Source organism: Octodon degus, unplaced genomic scaffold, assembly GCF_000260255.1.
Source record: "Octodon degus isolate 3935 unplaced genomic scaffold, OctDeg1.0 scaffold00255, whole genome shotgun sequence".
Classification (NCBI taxonomy): Eukaryota; Metazoa; Chordata; class Mammalia; order Rodentia; family Octodontidae; genus Octodon; species Octodon degus.
In genome coordinates, this window is record NW_004524831.1 from 971,645 (window position 1) to 989,558 (window position 17,914).

Here is a 17,914-nt window from a genome sequence, read left to right on the forward strand (position 1 = left end):
AAAAAAAAAAAAAAAAAAAAAAAAAAGAAAAGAAAAGAAAAAGAAAGAAATTGGCAGCTTCCTACAGTGCCACTGAAACCCTGAACTAGGACACAAATCCCCAGTCAGCTGTTTCTGCTGCACCAGTGCTGCTCACATATGTAACTTAGACTGCTTCTGTAACAGTACACACACCATGACAATGACACTGTATTTTTTTCAGTTGATAATCTACAGCTGATAGGATTAGTCCAAATAAAAATTATGCAGCAAGTATTGAACAAGTACTCTTAATGCTTGATAATCTTTTAAATGTATGTATCTTCCATTAAATGTTTCTCTAGGGGCTGGGGAGCTGGCTCAGTGGAACAAGCGCTTCCTTGGCAAGCACAAGGCTCTGAGTTCAATCCCCAGTTCCGCAAAAAACAACAACAAAAAAAGTTTCTCTAGTAATATTGACTGATGCAAATTTTTTCTATAAGAGTGATTCCAGGGAAGGACAATTGCAAAAGTGAAATTTTTTCATGGCTTTAGGATTCCTGGAGTGGATTCTAATCTGATGAGATACAAAGATGGAATGATCAGTCTTTCTAGTGCTATGGGGAAGAAAAATAGTCCTTGTTGTGAATTGTTGAAAATCATACACAACAAAGATTTTTATGATCGCCATAAATCATCACTTATGAAATGGGAAGAATTTACTGACTCTGTATATGAGAGTTTTGTATACTTATGGCAGAGTGGAAAAAATAATGATGACTGTTGGTTTCTCATAGCACCTTTGGACAAACTAATGAAGGACAGTTAGCTCAACCAATCAACAAACTAATTCTTCTAACTCTGAAAGCAATAAAATAAATGAAAACAGTGCTAAGATTCATATTATTAGCTTCAAATTCTAAAACTTTAAAATTTCTAAGTTTTTCTGTTCTTTGGAAACAAGTAAGATTACAAAAACCCATTCATGGGCTCCTGATAATTCACCTAGGTGAAAAACTGTACTTAATACTCTGCTTTGAAGGGTATCTGAAGTAAAGGTAAGGCCTCTTATCAAAACCAAATAGGTTCCTGTGTCCTGGTATAGAAATATTTAGATCACTCTCATGAGGCTGAGGGTATTTAGCACCTAAATTCTCATGAGATTTTTTTTCCAGAGAAAGAGATTTCTTTACTTTGTGCTGGGGGCATACACAGACCTACCCTTGTAGAGTTAGCTTCTGGTACTATACCTGCAGAAAACTGATTCTGTGTTGACCAAACATAATAATCCTGATATTGTTTCAGATCCACCCTCGCCATGCACGACTGTCTCCCTTCCTACAAGACTGACCTTGAAAGACACACTTTATTTAAAGTTTGAGGTACAGGGGCTGAAGAGTGAGAGCTTGGAGGCATAAGCACCTACCTGGCAAGCACAAGGACCAGAGTTCCATCCTTGGCCTCATATACCATGCGGAATCAGCCGCAGAACCGGGTGTGGTGGCACACAGCTGTAATCCCAGCACTCAGGAAGTTGAGCCAGGAGGATCTCTGCAAGTTCCAGACCAGGATGGGGGCTACTAAAGTAAGGACAAGGCCAGCCTGAAGTGCATAGTGAGACCCTGTTTCTAAACAAATAAAAAAAAAATAATAGTTTGAGGTATGCTGTATAAACTATGAAGATGTCTACTATTCTTGAAAGAACTTTAAGTTTTTGTTAAGCAGAGGCTTGATGAGCAATATACAAATGAATTTTATGTCTGGGATAATGGTATGAAAACAATACAACTGGATCAGGTTGGGTATGTTGATATGGGCCTTTTAAGCAGTGATTCTCAATTTGTAGCACATGGCATAAAGAAAGGTATTAATAGTTTATTTCACTGGTACAAATATGGATCACAATATGACCCACACTGAAGAAGTCAGAGGTGCCTTACATTTCATTGTTTGCTGAAGTCTCTAGATTCACAGGCTTAGGAAAATGGGAATGCTAGAACAGATCTGTCACACTGGAATGTTCCAGAAAATATTCCCTTCAGTAAAACCTTGAGAAGTGCATTCATGAGGGGAGTACCAGTATCTGTGAACAGACCTATAACTGCTCTTCTCAGTATGCTGGACCTTAGAGTGGGGACTACAGATGCTCAATGTAAAAATTAAGGACAATGGATTTAGGGCTGGGGAGATAGCTCAGTAGAATAAGCGCATGCCTGGGAAGCACAAGGGCCTGAGTTCTACGAAGAAAAAAAAAACCAAAAAAACAAAAAAAAAGACAATGGGTTTGATTGGTTCTCAAAGTGGCAGGAGTGAAGTGACAACACATAGTTGCCAAAAGCAAAGTGCAGGCACCTATGAAAACGTACAGCAGAAAAAGAACAATGATCAGAATAATCCATAAAACTTTTACTCAGGGCCAGGGAGATGGCTCAGTGGAATAAGCGCTTTCCTGCCAAGCACGAGGGCCTAAGTTCAATCCCTGGTTCCACAAAAAAAAAAAAAAAAAAAAAAAAAAAAAAACCACCTTTTACTAGATGCAAAGTATCAAAACAGAAAGAGAATATGAAGAGACTTATTTCAGATCAAAGTAAGCAAGAATCATGGCTCCTTAAGCAGTTCCCAAATATGCACCATTTCACACGTCTTTTCCTTGAATGAAAAGACCAAGTCCCCTTGAGATAGGACCCTGGTGCACCACCAAAAATTTATATGCTTATTCTTTCTCCCACCATTCCCCAAGAGGACGTAAGCACATTTACCTGAATAACTGTAAATTGAGGAATGTGGAAATTTGGGCACTAGGGGCCACTGGTTCTAAACCACTTAGAATTCCACAAGATTCCAAATATTATGCCCCTCCAGTAAAAGTAGGGGCCTATGGAGTTTAGGTAATGAATGGAATTCTAGCAAAAATGCAACACAGTTAATCTTGTATGTCCTCAAATTCATCCTGTAATTCCTTCTTTTCCAAATGCAGAGTTGGGGTAGATATACTTTGTTCTTTAACAGTCCTCATACTGGTTCCTTAAACTGTAGTGTGAGGGCTCGATAAGTGGAATACCAAAAAGAATCCTTTACAATTACTTTCTTGGGAAACTTTTAAAATAAGTAACAATAGTGCTTTCCTGGAGGGATTGGGGAAGATTATTGCCATTCTCAAGGCTCTGAAGAATGAAGCAGTACATTCCCATTATACTTCCATTTATTTTATTTTTTTAAATATTTTTATTTATTTACGTGTGTGTGTGTGTGTGTGTGTGTGGCCAGCTCAGCCCACCAGGGGGCGGGGCTGGCTGGCATGTGGCGCCGGGGGATCGAACCGCGGTCCCTGTGCTTTGCCAAGCTTGTTCCAAGTAGGTGCTCCAGACCACTGAGCCATCTCACCAGCCCCTCCATTTAATTCTTCAATTTGGCCTATGCACACAGATGGATCTCAAGAATGATGGTACATGAGCACAAACTGAATCAAGTAGACTCCAATTGCAACACTTTTACAGATGTGGTATTTTTTTGCTGAAATCAACCCATCACTTGATCTTAGTATGCAGCTATTGGCTTGGCAAATGCCATCCTTCTAGTTACCTATCTGCATGACTCATATGAAATAATTTGTTTTCAGAGGGGAAGACCAGCAATATACCTTCACTGTTCTACTTCAATTTAATATAAACTTTCTAGCCCTAGACTGAAACTGTACACATGTGGTTAGGACAGAGCAAGTCAAAAGAGTACATTACATGAAGAATGTCTTTGGATGCCCGTGGCTCCTACATTTCCTTTTCGGAACATGTAAGTATGGTGGCCTCATGAATTGTACTATTGTAGCATCAGCTCCTTGGGTGTGAAAAAGCCTTGCCACTGTTTACAGCTGGTGTTATGCAAGTATCACCCATAAGTGGATAGCTGCAGCATTATACCACCTTTGACACTGGTGGAGGAAAATCTTCACAATGGACAGCACTTTGGGCCAAGTAATTGATAGTATATTTTTCCTGGGAGGAAAGATGGCCAGCTATGCAACTATATACTGATTCATGGGCTGCAGTTGATGGTCTAACTAGCTGTTTGGAAACATGAAGAAATATAAGTAGGAAATTGGTCACAAGGACATTTGGGGATGAAAGATGTGAATAGATCTATTTATATAAGAGAAGGGTTATAAATTTTCAACAAAATGTCACCTCAGCAGAACAGGATTTTAACAACAAAGGGGATAAACCCCTTCCATTGCTCAATGGGCTCATGAACAGAGTGGGTATATTGGCAGGAATGAAGGCTATGCATGCTTAGTCACATGGACTCTCACTCACCAAGGATAATTTGACTACAGCCACTGCTGCAGGCCCAATATGCCAACAGCACAGATGAACACTTTCCCAAGAGAGGGACCATTGCTTGGGGATTAGCCTTTGAACTGGGGCATCTGATTATATTGGACTGCTTTCACCATGGAAGGGTTGTGCTTTGTTCTTATTGGAAGTTTTTCTGGATATGGATTTATATTTCCTATCATCCTTCCAACAAAACTCCCAATCATTAATTTACATGATTCCTTATCTCTGATTATGGAATTCTAAACAGCATTGGCTTAAACTCCAAGGAATATATTTGATGCCAAAAGAGATTACGGCATCATCCTTATGAAACTCAGTGAGTTTACAGTGTTCATCACCATCCAGATGCTGCTGCATTACGAAGTTCAAATATTTTGAAGACGTACTTGTGGCACCAATTATGGTAGAAATAGCATAGAGGGCTGGGACAAGGTTCTTGAAAAAGCTGTGTTTATGCTGTGTCAGCATGCACTCTATGGGCTTGGCTCCCATAGCCAAGCTTCATGGGTCAAGGAATGAAGGGGTAGAAGTAACTGTAGTACCAGTCAGTGAAACCAAGAGACATTTTAACAAAAACTACACCCTGTTCTCATCACCTTACATTCTGCTGCCTTAGAAAGAAGTCTTAGCTCCATAACAGAGGGTTGTACCAGGAAGAATAGTGATACCTGTAAACTAGAAGTAAAGATACTCTGCGGGTCATTTTGGTCTCATGATTCTTAAGGAATGTAATGTTAAAAATGTAAATGCATTGGCCAAGCAATGGTCGTGACTCATCCACATGGCTGCACTGATAAAGGTTCTACAATATGAGGTACAGGATCTCAGGACAAATCCTGAGGGCATTTCACTGACCTTCTCAGACCAAAAAGCTACAACTCTTGTTGCACAGGTCCTGCTTTACCTTGGTCTTAACCATCCAGTAGAAAAGTATGAAGACGAAATATAAGAAATAAAGCCATGCTGTTAAGTTAAGCTGTGGGGGACTCAGGTCAATAATTTCTGACATTGCCAGTTAAACAGAAGACCCAATGCTATTATGGGCTACTGGACTCTTTTAGAATATTTTGCTGAGTTTACACAGCTATAATATTCAGTAACGGAACTTAGGAAAAATGGGGTACACCGATGAATGTCCATTCTGTATCTGTGTATTCAAAGTGGTTGGGGTAGATATATAGTTGCATTGTCTTAATGACTGGAATGATTTGTTCTAATGGTGTTTGTAAATAGGATCACAAGTCCGCATCTTGTACAGCAATTAACCACTAAGAAGAATATATGCAGTGTATTATTTGTTGAAACTGTACTTCTGATTTGATTTGAAACTGTCTCATTGCTATATGTTTATCAATAAAACTGTAGGAAAAAAAAATGTAAATGCAGTGTTTGGAGACCTTATTGATTTACATGGCCAAGGAAACGCTGTACTATTACTCCAAAATGGAGAGAAAAAAAGCATATACTCAGATGGCAAGAGATACATTAGGGTGTCTGTGGCCTTGCATTCTCACACTGTTATTAAAGCCAATGGGAAACTATAACAATACTTTATAACTACAAGAGATACCTACATAAAACTATAAAATACAAACTAAGCCAAATTTCAAATGGTCCACATCTTATAGGAATGATGCTAAGGATCTCCACTTTAGGGAAAAGAAACAAGACAAACTGAAGTGTTTGTTTAAAGCCAACAAATACAGAAACTGCCACACTAGCAGTTCTGCATACAAACTATGATCCCATGATCAGCTACAGAAATGAAAATTGTAACAGATCTTTCTTAATACTCTTCCAGTGTAATATGTTGACAGACTAAATATTGGTCATCTTTTTTCTGTTTGTACCGGGGGTTGAACTCAGGACCTTGTGCTTGCAAAGCAGGCACTTATGCCACTGAACTAACCTCCCTGGCCAAATGTTACTTGGCTTATTATTTCTTCATTCATTCTTTTATTATGTATTTTGCAGAGTCTCACTATGCAGCTCAGACTCACACTGATCCTTCTGTGTTCAGTCTCCCCATTTCTAGGATTACAGGCACATGCCATCATGCTCGGATTCAGTTCCTGAATCAACACATCCAGGGTCTGGGCTGGTCTGCCATATGGCAATCTTTATAAGCCAATCATGTAAGTTCTTATCTACTTGTATATCTCACATTGTGACTGTTTCCAAAGGCTTACATGTGTTTCAGCAGAGAAATGTGCTTTTTTAAAAGTATATAAATTATTATTATTACTTTTTTTTTTGATGGAACCAGTGATTGAACTCAGGCCCTTGTGCTTGCCAGGGAAGAGCTTATTCTACTGAACCATCTCCCCGGCCCTATGAAAAATTACTGACATCAAAATTTTCATATATGCCTACAGGTATTGAAAGATGACAAATTTTCACAAGTTTTTCCAAACAGGCTCACATCTATAGGATGATAGTCTACTATTCACTGTCAACTGAAAGTCATTGCCTGGCTTCCAGCATAGACACTTCAACTTCTAGCTCAGGCCTTGACTGGATTTTTTGTGCATGTCCTTCAAGATCTTCTATACCCTTCCACATCTTGAGTGTGTGGGCAGTCTTTGTAAGCCAATGATGCAAATTGTTACATATTTGTGCATCTCACATTGACTGTTTCTGTAGTAAGCACGACTGATATGTCACAATTCATTACATCCTTTATTGGACAAAGTATGGTCCATCTCATTTGTCACAAGTGATTTAGTATTGGTGTAAATTTTAGTAAAATTAAGCTGGAGAATTTAACAGACTAATTGCCTTCCTAGGCAAGCATAGGGACTGGGGTTCAACCCAAGGAACCACAGCACTGGCCCCATCCTTGGGCATGCTAAGCTGGACACAAGAGTCCTGGTGTGGTGGCTGATACTTGTAATCCCAGTGCTGGAGAGGCTGAAAACAGGAGGATCACTACAAGTCTAGGCTGCATAGTGAAACCCTGGGCTAAACACATTAAAAAAAAAATACCTGCAAATTTGAAGTCATAATAGTATAAGCATGGAAAGTAAAATATTAATGTGCATACAACAAATTTTATATAAATCATAGCACTGGCTTCAACATGAAAGAAAAATAAGTGAAATTACGCACTTTATGTAACTTTTTGGATATAGGCAAATATCTAGTTAGGATATGAAAAAAAATTTGCTAATCTACAAGTTTTGTATAAAGAAACAAACTTTCAAAAACTACAGGATTACACTGCTCTAAATATGCTTGTGTTCACACATATAACATCAAACTCAAAGTTATTATTTATATATAGAGTATAAGATAAATACATGAAGAAAATCTCAAAGTACTGGGAAATCTGAATTAAAATTTATTGTTTTAGTGGTCCATACCTTTCCACAGGGGTGCAGGGGAAATACCAAAATACATGAACATTAACCCTACTTGGAAGTGACAAATCATTGCTTAAAAATGTATTACGTCAATATTGTTTCTAGGGGCTGGTGAGATGGCTCAGTGATCTAAAGCACCTACTTAGAACAAGCTTAGCAAAACACAGGGACGCGGTTCAATCCCCCAGCACCATATGCCAGCCAGTCCCGCCCCCTGGTGGGCTGAGCTGGCCACACACACACACACAAAATAAATAAATAAAATTTTAAAAAATATATTGTTTCTAATAAACAGTACATAGAGTCAGTTCAGTTATTTACAAATGATTTACTGAAAAGCAGAAAAAAAATATTAAAGGATATTTCCATTTGGGACTGTATTTTTTAAAAAGTATATGAACAAGTATTGACATCAAATTTTTCATATATTCCTACAGGTGATGAAACATGATTAATTTTCACAGGTTTTTCCAAATACGCATACATCTACAGGGTGATTTTCCAGTGAATCTTTTCTCATGGTTGATTAAAAAAAAAAAAGTCCATTGAATGCTTTCATTGTTTATATACACAGGGATCTTCCCCAATGTGCAATCTATGTATATAAACTGAGGACTTACTACCAAATCTTTTCCCACATAGCCCACTTAAGTTTGTCTAAGTTTAATTTCACATGCGTAACAAGACTGGTGTGTAGTAAATGCCCTCTCACACTGACAGCACATTTAATGATTCTCCCCAGTGTAACTGCTTTCCTAACATATATAGCTTGAATTTACAGTGAATTCTTTTCCATACTGCTTGCTTCCATATGGTTTCTACATAGTATGTACTTTTGCATGTTTTTTTTTAATTTATTTATATGTGTGTGTGTGTGTGTGTGTGTGTGTGTGTGTGGCCAGCTCAGCCCACCAGGGGGCAGGCTGGCTGGCATGTGGTGCTGGGGGATCGAACCGTGGTCCCTGGGTTTTGCTAAAGCTTATTCTAAGTAGGTGCTTTAGACCACTGAGCCATCTCACCAGCCCCTTTTGCATGTTCTTGACAGCATCTTTTCGTAGTAAATGTCCTCCCACATTGCTTATACACGTAAGGTTTCTCCAAAGTGTGAGTTTTTTCATGTATTTGACAAGATCGGTGTCTAGTGAATGCCTTGCCACAGTGCTTGCACACATAAGGTTTCTCACCAGTGTGTGTTCTTTCATGAATCTGACAAGACTGTTGTGTAGTGAATGACTTCCCACATTGTTTGCACATAGAAAGTCTCTCCCGTGTATGAGTTCTTTCATGTTTATTATAGGAATTCTTTGTAGTGAATGCTTTTCCACATTGCTTGCACACATAAGGTTTCTCACCAGTATGACTTCTTTCATGTATTTGACAAGATGGATGTGTAGTAAATGCTTTCCCACAGTGCTTACACACATACGGTTTCTCCCCAGTATGTGTTCTTTCATGTACTTGACAAGATCGGTGTGTAGTGAAAGCCTTCCCACAGTGCTTGCACACATAAGGTTTTTCCCCAGTGTGAGTTCTTTCATGACTTTTACAATTAGTATTTATACTGAATGCCTTTCCACATTGCTTGCACACATAAGGTTTCTCCCCAGTGTGAGTTCTTTCATGTATTTGACAAAACTGGTATGTAGTAAATGCCTTGCCACACTGCTTGCACATATAAGGTTTCTCTCCAGTGTGAGTTCTTTCATGTATTTGACAAGATTCAAGCCTGGTGAATGCTTTTCCACAGTGCTTGCACACATAAGGTTTGTCCTCATTATGAGTTCTTTCATGTCTTTTACAATTACTTCTCAGTGTGAATGCTTTTCCACACTGTTTACATACATAAGGTTTCTCCCCTTTGTGAGTACTTTCATGTCTTTTAAAATTACCCCATATAGTGAATGCTTTTCCACACTGCTTGCACACATAAGGTTTCTCCCCAGTGTGAATTCTTTCATGAATTTGACAAGATTTATGGGTAGTGAATGCCTTCCCACAGTGCTTGCACACATGAAGTTTCTCTCCTGCGTGAAAGTTTTCATGTAGCTTATAATAATGCTTCGTAGTGAATGCTTTTCCACATTGCTTACACACATAAGGCTTCTCCCCAGAGTGAGTTCTTTCGTGTATTTGACAAGACTGTTGCACACTGAATGCCCTCCCACAGTGCTTACACACATAAGGTTTCTCCAGAGTGTGATTTCTTTCATGTATTTTACAGTAACTGCGTCTGGTGAAAGCTTTCCCACACTGTTTACATTCATGAGGTTTCTGCCCTTTGTGAGTACTTTCATGACTTTGACATTGAGTGTTTCTCCTGAATGCTTTTCCACATTGTTTACATACATAAAGTTTTTCCTCAATGGGTATCGTTTCCTGAATTTTACTAGTTTCAGCGTTAACAGTTTTTCCATATTGCTTGCACACATATGGCTTTTTACCACTGTGAATATAGATTTGAAAACCACTCTGGGTGCTGGAAGCCTTCACACTTTCCTGACCAACAGTGGTTTCCCCTCCAGGGTTAGTTCTTTCACTAAGTTCAGAGTACAATATCCCACGTTGCTCATATTGATTGGGTTTCTCTCCATATTTTGTTCTTACATTCTTCTGAAAGGATTGGTTATCATTGCTGGTTTTTCCATGTCCATTATACTTGCTCAGCTTGTCGTCAAATCCCAAATGATCATGTGGCTTCTCTCCACTGTGAGGTAAAATGGGCACATTTAATGCTGAGTGCCCAATTAGGGGTTCTCTACAAACAAGACTACTGGCTGGGTTTGAAATAACTTGTTGCATATTCACATTCACATCTGAAGTATGATTTGATCTGTTTTCAGGCTGATTACAAGCCTTATATTGATAGCATTTTGCTCCCTCATCATTTCTGTAAAGACAAAATATGAATCACAATAAAATGGTCTCCATGTCAATAAGTTCTGGTTAGTACTTGCTAAGATATTTTCTGAATGAATACTCTGAACCAATGCTGAGCATGCCAGCAAAATGACCATTTTTCAATAAAATACAATCATTTCTTAATTTTGAATTGTACACATCTGCCATAGCTAATATGAAGTTGAATTTTCTTTAATTTATACACATATCACATATTTGCAATAGCAAAAATTAAGTTGAATTCAAGTCATTAATTCATATGTAGAACACATTTACCATTTTGACACCTTCCCCCAAGACTTTTTTTTTTTTTAAGAACCAGGAATTGAACTCAGGCCCTTACCAGGAATTGAACTCAGGCCCTTACTTACCAGGAAAGCTCTTATTCTACTGAGCTATCTCCCCGGTCCTCCTCCAAGACTCTTGCCTTTTATCATTTCCTAATTTTATTTCCGAATTTTTAATATAATATCTCATATAAGAAAACATATGACAATTCATTTTTGGTGTCTAAATTACTGCATTTTACATTGTGAGGTAAAGTACCTTCATTTTTGTTGTCAGAAGATGAGACACCTCTTTTTGCTAAGCTGAATACATGTACTATATTTTTTTAGTGCTCAGAATGAAACAAGTATCTAAACAATTAAATATATTTCTACGTTTTTAAAATTTCTTATTTTGGTACTGCCAAAAAAAAAAAAAATTCTTATTTTGAGAGAAATATTTGGGTAAGATGAATTTCAAGATGACATCCTGCTGGTTCAGCTAACCATGGAGTGAAATTATAAAAAGGTACTACTATGTTATCGTATTCCACATTCTCCTGTGCCATGCATACACTGACTGTTGCTTAGGAATTAAGAATTATTTCCATAATTTAACTACTATGAGAAACTATGCATACCCTATTTTGAGTATAAGTACATATGTATCACTAAGATATATTTTTAAATCCTTTCAGTATATGCATATGCAATTTTGTCTGGATCAAATTCAAAGTTGTAGTTTTATTTTTTGAGACATCTGTATAATGTACATACAAATGGTTTTGTTTTATATTCCCACAAGTAATATATGAGGGTGCATTCTTTGAAATTAAAAACATGAATACACATAATTCTCTGGAGAATGTTTTCAAACACTTTACTAACATTTTAGAATTCTTGTACATTTTGAACATTGCTTCCTGGTTAGCAATATTTATATAATGTACATCCCATATTCACATATACATAAACAGATAGGTGAAAACGAGTTCCTGCTAAAGAATAAGATTCATTATTTTTATATCTATATAGAATTCCTAAATGCAACTTTATACACTTTCATGTTCATCATTTTTTATTTATTTATTTTTCTGTGGAACCGGGGATTGAACTCAGGCCCTTGTGCTTGCCAGGGAAGCACTTATTCCACTGAGCCATCTCCCCGGCCTCCTTTTTTTTTTTTTTCCTCATTTTTTATACCAATATAGGGGAAAGTGACTCTTGCTGTATAAGAAAACTAGTAATTTAGTTTCTTATATTGTAATATTTGTGTATTCAATCTTTAGATTATACAAATTCAACCTGTGAATTTGTATATGAACACTGACAGTAAGTGTAATATTTTGTTCACACATGGTCCCTGAAGAAGTACTACTTTTCTTTATGAATGCAAATTACCTTAGATTTCTTGAGCAATTTTTGTACTTTTCCTCCATTTGGTTGTCCCAAGTCCTTCCTGATTGATAGCCACAGAAATACAAAAAGTCACCATATCATTATGTACAAATTAGCAGTTAGCAGTTACATTCATGGTATAATGTACACAGGGTTGCAACACTGTTCACAGTATTTTCATAATCTATTTACTGAATCTGTGCCCATGAACAAGGACCAATGCTCTCTCATTGCACACATGAGAAAAGAATGTCATCCTTACCTATAGCCTTTATATTCCTAAATGTTTCCCACATCACATCTCTGTAGAGCTTCTTTTGGGATGGATTCAGCAGAGCCCACTCCTCCTTGGTGAAGTTCACAGCTACGTCCTCCATGGTCACTGCTTCCTAAATAATCACAGACATATGTCCTGAAAGAAGGTTGACATTAATAATCTGAGAACTTGAACTCTTCTTTTATCAAGGCTGAACTGAAGTTGTTCCTTCAAATAGAAACTGCAGGGGCTGCGGAGATAGCTCAGTAGAATAAGCATCTGCCTGGCAAGCACAGGATCCTGAGTTCAATCCACAGTACCGCAAAACAAACAAAAAAAAAAGAAATAGAAATTCCATGTGTTTGTCACTAAACCCATGGTTATGTATGTAGTTTTACACACAGTTCTGATGCTAGACTGCTTTTGTCTGCTAGAGAAACAGCAGATTAGTACATGGTGATTTCCTGGTAGGATTATAGAAATTCTATCGTGTACTGTTTCTAAATCAGTGCTCGTAGAGGCAGCTAGTGAATCACCATTCCCAAAAAATAGAATCAAAAAAATGTCTAGAGATGCCTTTTCACCAAGATGGCACTAAAGACAAAGAAGGAAGCCCCTGCTCCTCCCAAAGCTGAAGCCAAAGCAAAAGCTTTGAAGGCCAAGAAGGCTGTGCTGAAGGGCATCTACAGCCACAAAAAGAAGATACGAACATCACCCTCCTTCCACCATCCCAAGACACTGCGGCTTCGGAGGCAGCCCAAATACTTTCAGAAGAGCATCCCCTGGAGAAACAAGCTTGATCAGTATGCCATCATCAAGTTCCCCTTGATCACAGAGTCAGTCATGGAAAAGATCAAGGACAAGAACACACTCATGTTCATTGTAGATGTCAAAGCCAATATGCACCAAATTGAACAAGCTGTAAGGAATCTCTATGACAAAATGTTGCCAAGGTCAATACCCTAATCAGGCCTGATGGAGAGAAGGCCTATGTTTGGCAGGCTCCCAATTATGATGCATTGGATGTTGCCAACAAAATTGGGGTCATCTAAACTGAGTCCAGATGGCTAATTCTAGATTATTTTTTTTAAGTGGAAAAAAATATATATATCTAGACAATGCTTTTGAAAAATAATAGACTATATATAAGATTATTTATAGAATGAAGCCATTCTTTCTTTTACATAGGCAGCATTTTTAAATCTGAATTTTCATTTCATTCATTTATTTATTTTTAATGTGTTTGGTACTGGGTCTCACAATGTAGCTCAGACTTGTAGTAATCCTATTTTCAGCCTCCCAATATAGAAGTTAGGTGGCATATTATCCTATATCTCAGTGACACCTAATATCATTTTGTACTAAGATATAAGAATTCCTTATTTGTCTAAATGAGATTAATGAAGGGAAGGGTATATATAAAATGTTAAACTCATTAAAAATGAGGATATCACAAAGTGATTAGGCATTAATTACAAAAAGAAAGCTTCAGTTAGGTGTGGTGATACATGGGAGGCTGATATAGGAGGATTTCTATGAGTTTGGTATTACCAGGAGTTCAAAGTTCAGCCTCAGTGATGAGGTAACTTCAAAGCCAGTGAACATTTTCTTTTTTCTTTTTTTTGAGGGATCAGGGATTGAACTCAAGCCCTTGTGCTTGCCAGGCAAGCGCTTATTCTAAGGATTTTCAATTAAGACATTATGTCAGACTATCGCCACAAAAGGAAAAAAACGTAAAGAAAATATATTGTCACAAACAAGCCACCCCTTTATTCTGTTCAAAAAATTACAACTGTGTAGTTTAACAGAATATTAACAACATTTAACACCTCATGAGCAAGGTGGTAGCTTGTGATCTGTAGAGAAAACACACTCATATCTTTTATTACAATCTGAAGATTATTAGAGAATAAATGGATCTCTACAGAAAGGCAGCCTTGTATGGTTCCACATGTAAACAGAATAGTGATTCGTGATACAGCATGTGACAAAAATATCTGGAAGTAATCACAAAATGTTTTACTTATGTTCAGGGAAAAAAACAGGTATGTATTTGTAAGTCAAGACTGTATATGCTTATATTTTATCAACATAAAGTACATACTGAAAAATGAAAGATAAATTTCTCTTTCCTTTTTTTTTTGGCTGGTTCAGGCTGCCTTAAGGGAGGGACTGGTAATGCAGGTGGAAGTGGGGATCGAACCACAGTATCCTTCGCCTAACTGCATTTGCATGAGCAGGCACTTCAACAACTGAGCTAACCAGCAGGCCCCCAGAAAGATAAATTTCAATACCTCAGGAATTTATTGTGAAGTAACTTAGAAACCAAAAAAAAAAAAAAGTTTCCTCAGAGGAAAAAAGTAGCCATCAGAATTCAGAGAAATTCAAATCTATGAAAACAATGGGAAATATATAAAACAAAGACCACAATCTTTGGGGTGTACATAATACAATGATTTTGTATAGAGAATTTATGGAGATCACTATAAAAAAGCTCTGAGGAGGATTTAATATTAAACAACTGGCTTTTCATATTTATGTGTGAGTTTGCCCAAGGACTAAATCCCTCATCAGGTAGCAGACTCATAGTAAGTAAAACTGTGAGTCACTGGTCTCCACTGAGGTCTGTACTGGCCTGTGAAGTTGGGATGTCTCAATGGACAAGATAAGGTCACAGTTAAGGGCAGATGGCTTAAATTCCAATTAACTAAAAGCTTGCAGATGCAGTCTCCACACTTTTTTTTTTTTTTTTCCAGAACTGGGGATTGAACTGAGGCCCTTGCACTTGCCAGGGAAGCACTTATTCCACTGAGCCATCTCCCTGGCCCCTCCACACTCTTACAACAAAGATCAATCTAAAGATAAGGTAGTTTTTTTTTTTTTTTTTTTTTTGTAGAACCGGGGATTGAACTCAGACCCTTGTGCTTGCCAGGGAGGCGCTTATTCCACTGAGCCATCTCCCCGGCCCCATGGTAGTTCTACTGACTGACATAATTCACTAAAATATTTACTAAAATATTTCCCAATGTTCTGCTAAAATCCTTGTGTTTTCTTAAATATCCCTCTCTTTTAAAAACCTAATTTAAAAAAAAATAAATTAAAAAAAAAAAAACCTAATAAATATGGGCCACCCTGGGAAGTTTCTTCTCTGAGTTCCAGAGAATCTCAAATTCTGTTAGAGGGTTTGGAACCTAGTAAAGCCCTAAAATTGCACCATTTGTCTTATGTATTTAAACCTTCACCATGCTCTTTTTTTTGAGACTGTGGGCTTGATTGGCCTGCAATGACTGAGCGATATCATTAACTCATTAGAGAACAAACATCACTGAACACAAATCTCTAAAATATGTAAAAGAAAAAAAAATTGCTATAGGCTGGGGAGATAGCTCAGTAGAATAAGCGCCTGCCTGGCAAGCATAAGGTCCTGAGTTCAATCCCCAGTACCACCAAAAATAAATAAATAAATATAAATAAATAAATAAAATATATAAGAGGGGTCGGGGAGATGGCTCAGTAAAATAAGCACTTCCCTGACAAGCACAAGGGCCTGAGCGCAATTCCCGGTTCCACAAAAAACAAAAGAAAACAAACAAAAAAAACGTAAGACATATCTAACTCAAGATAAACAGTATAGAAACAAGACCAAATCTTGAGAGAATCAAGAAAATTGAGTTGTGGAAAAACACAGCAACTCCGCACCAACAAGACAGCTCTCAGAGGGGCTGGGGACATGGCTCAGGAAAATAAGCGCTTGTCTGGCAAGGGCCTGAGGTCAACCCTCAGTTTTGCAAAAAAAAAAAAAAGACAAAGAAAGAAAACAACAGTGGTCATAAGTAAGGAAAGCAAAGTTTGAGTCAGGAATTTAGCACACATACACTCTCAGCCACTACCCCATACCCAATGAAGAAAGGTTCTGAATCCACCAAAGATTTTATACTGTTATCATTAAGTCATCAATTTTTTTTTTTTTTTTTTTTTTTTCAGAACTGGGGATTGAACTCAGGTCCTTGCACTTGCCAGGCAAGCACTTACCCTACTGAGCCATCTCCCCGGCCCCTCACCAAAATATTTTGAGAATAAATTAGATATATAAGATTTAAACAGCAAACTACCAATAACAATGTTCATATCCACTGAGCCATCTATGAGAAACAAACAGTTAACAGTACATAAAATGGTCCAAAAAATGAAATCTCACTGTGCAATCAAGAACAAAACAAGGATGTTCACTCTCATCACTCCTACTAAATATAATTCTGGAAACAGTAGTGGAATCAATTAGAAAAGAGAAAGAAAGAAAAGTAATTGTTTTGTTTTGTTTAAGCAAACCTTGCACATTTACATTTGGTAGCCCGAGCAACTAATTTGTTTTGTTTTGTTTTTTGCGGAACCGGGGATTGAACTCAGATCCTTGCATTTGCCAGTCAAGCGTTTATCCTTCTGAGCCATCTCCCCAGCCCTTCGAGCAACTAATTTGAAGACAGCATCATGTTATATAGTAACCATTGCTGAATTCCTATTACTTTGTTAAAATGAAATTGGCATTGTTTCTAAACCTTTTCTTCTATCACTATGTTGTATTCTTTAAAGAATTAAAAAGGAATGAGAATAGGAAAAGAAGTTAAATTAGTATTATGTTCAGAAAACATATGCTCTATAGAGAATGCCACAAAAATTGTAATAGCTTGATACAAAGTCAACACTCAAAAATCAGTAGTATACCTACACACACACACACACACAAAAAAAAACATAGTGAGAAAGAAATAAGTGAGAATACTTACTTCACAATAACATCCTCCTCATATGAACAAAAAAAAAATTCTTAGAATCAGTCTAACAAATGAAGTATCTAAAGTGTTCTTTAAAAATATCAAATGGAATATCAGAAAATACAAGATCTCACTTGCTTATGAATAGGAAGATCGAATATAGTGAAAAATGGCCATAGTCCCAAAATTGTAATACAGAATTTATAAATAGCAATGAAAATACCACTAGCATTCCTCCCAGAACTAGAGACATTTTTTAATTTTTGGACTTGGAATTGAACTCGTGACCACAAACTTGGCAGGCAGGCACTGTGCCCCTGAACTGTACCCCGGACAAGACAATATTCCTAAACTTCATTTAGAACCAGAAAAGACCTCGAAGAACAAAAGCAATTCTCATCAATAAAGGACAATTGGGGGACATCAAAATTCCAGGTCCAAAAGGATACTACAAACTACTGTGATAAAATCAGCACGGTACTGGCAGAAATACAGACCACAGTATCAGTGAAACAGATGAGAACATGCAGACTCTAATACAAACACACTTAGCCACCTTATCTTTTTTTTTTAATTATTTATGTGTGTGTGTGTGTGTGTGGCCAGCTCAGTCCACCAGGGGGCGGGGCTGGCTGGCATGTGGTGCTGGGGGATTGAACCGTGGTCCCTG

General features: G+C 37.5%; 2 protein-coding genes across 5 annotated transcripts in view; both read right to left on the reverse strand.

Annotated features, from left to right (window-relative positions):
* Positions 1-1,496, reverse strand: part of LOC101566941 (zinc finger protein 709-like) — a 15,342-nt gene extending 13,846 nt beyond the window's left edge. The window contains exon 1 of the mRNA XM_023706428.1: positions 1,385-1,496. The gene's annotated coding sequence lies outside the window, so the exon portion shown is untranslated. The remainder of the gene's footprint in view (positions 1-1,384) is intronic.
* A 6,515-nt stretch (positions 1,497-8,011) lies between these two features.
* Positions 8,012-17,914, reverse strand: part of LOC105740979 (zinc finger protein 709-like) — a 33,108-nt gene continuing 23,205 nt past the window's right edge. For 2 of the 4 annotated variants that reach the window (XM_023706400.1, XM_023706401.1), the window contains exons 2-5: positions 12,479-12,605; positions 12,220-12,277; positions 8,689-10,541; positions 8,012-8,495 (exon numbers count right to left, since the gene is read on the reverse strand). In XM_023706400.1, the coding sequence (XP_023562168.1) occupies positions 8,473-8,495; positions 8,689-10,541; positions 12,220-12,277; positions 12,479-12,605 (2,061 nt within the window). In that variant the 3' untranslated portion in view covers positions 8,012-8,472. Of the gene's footprint in view, positions 8,496-8,688; positions 10,542-12,219; positions 12,278-12,478; positions 12,606-17,914 lie in introns of those variants that run through there. The other 2 variants (XM_023706402.1, XM_023706404.1) reach the window with 2 other exon arrangements.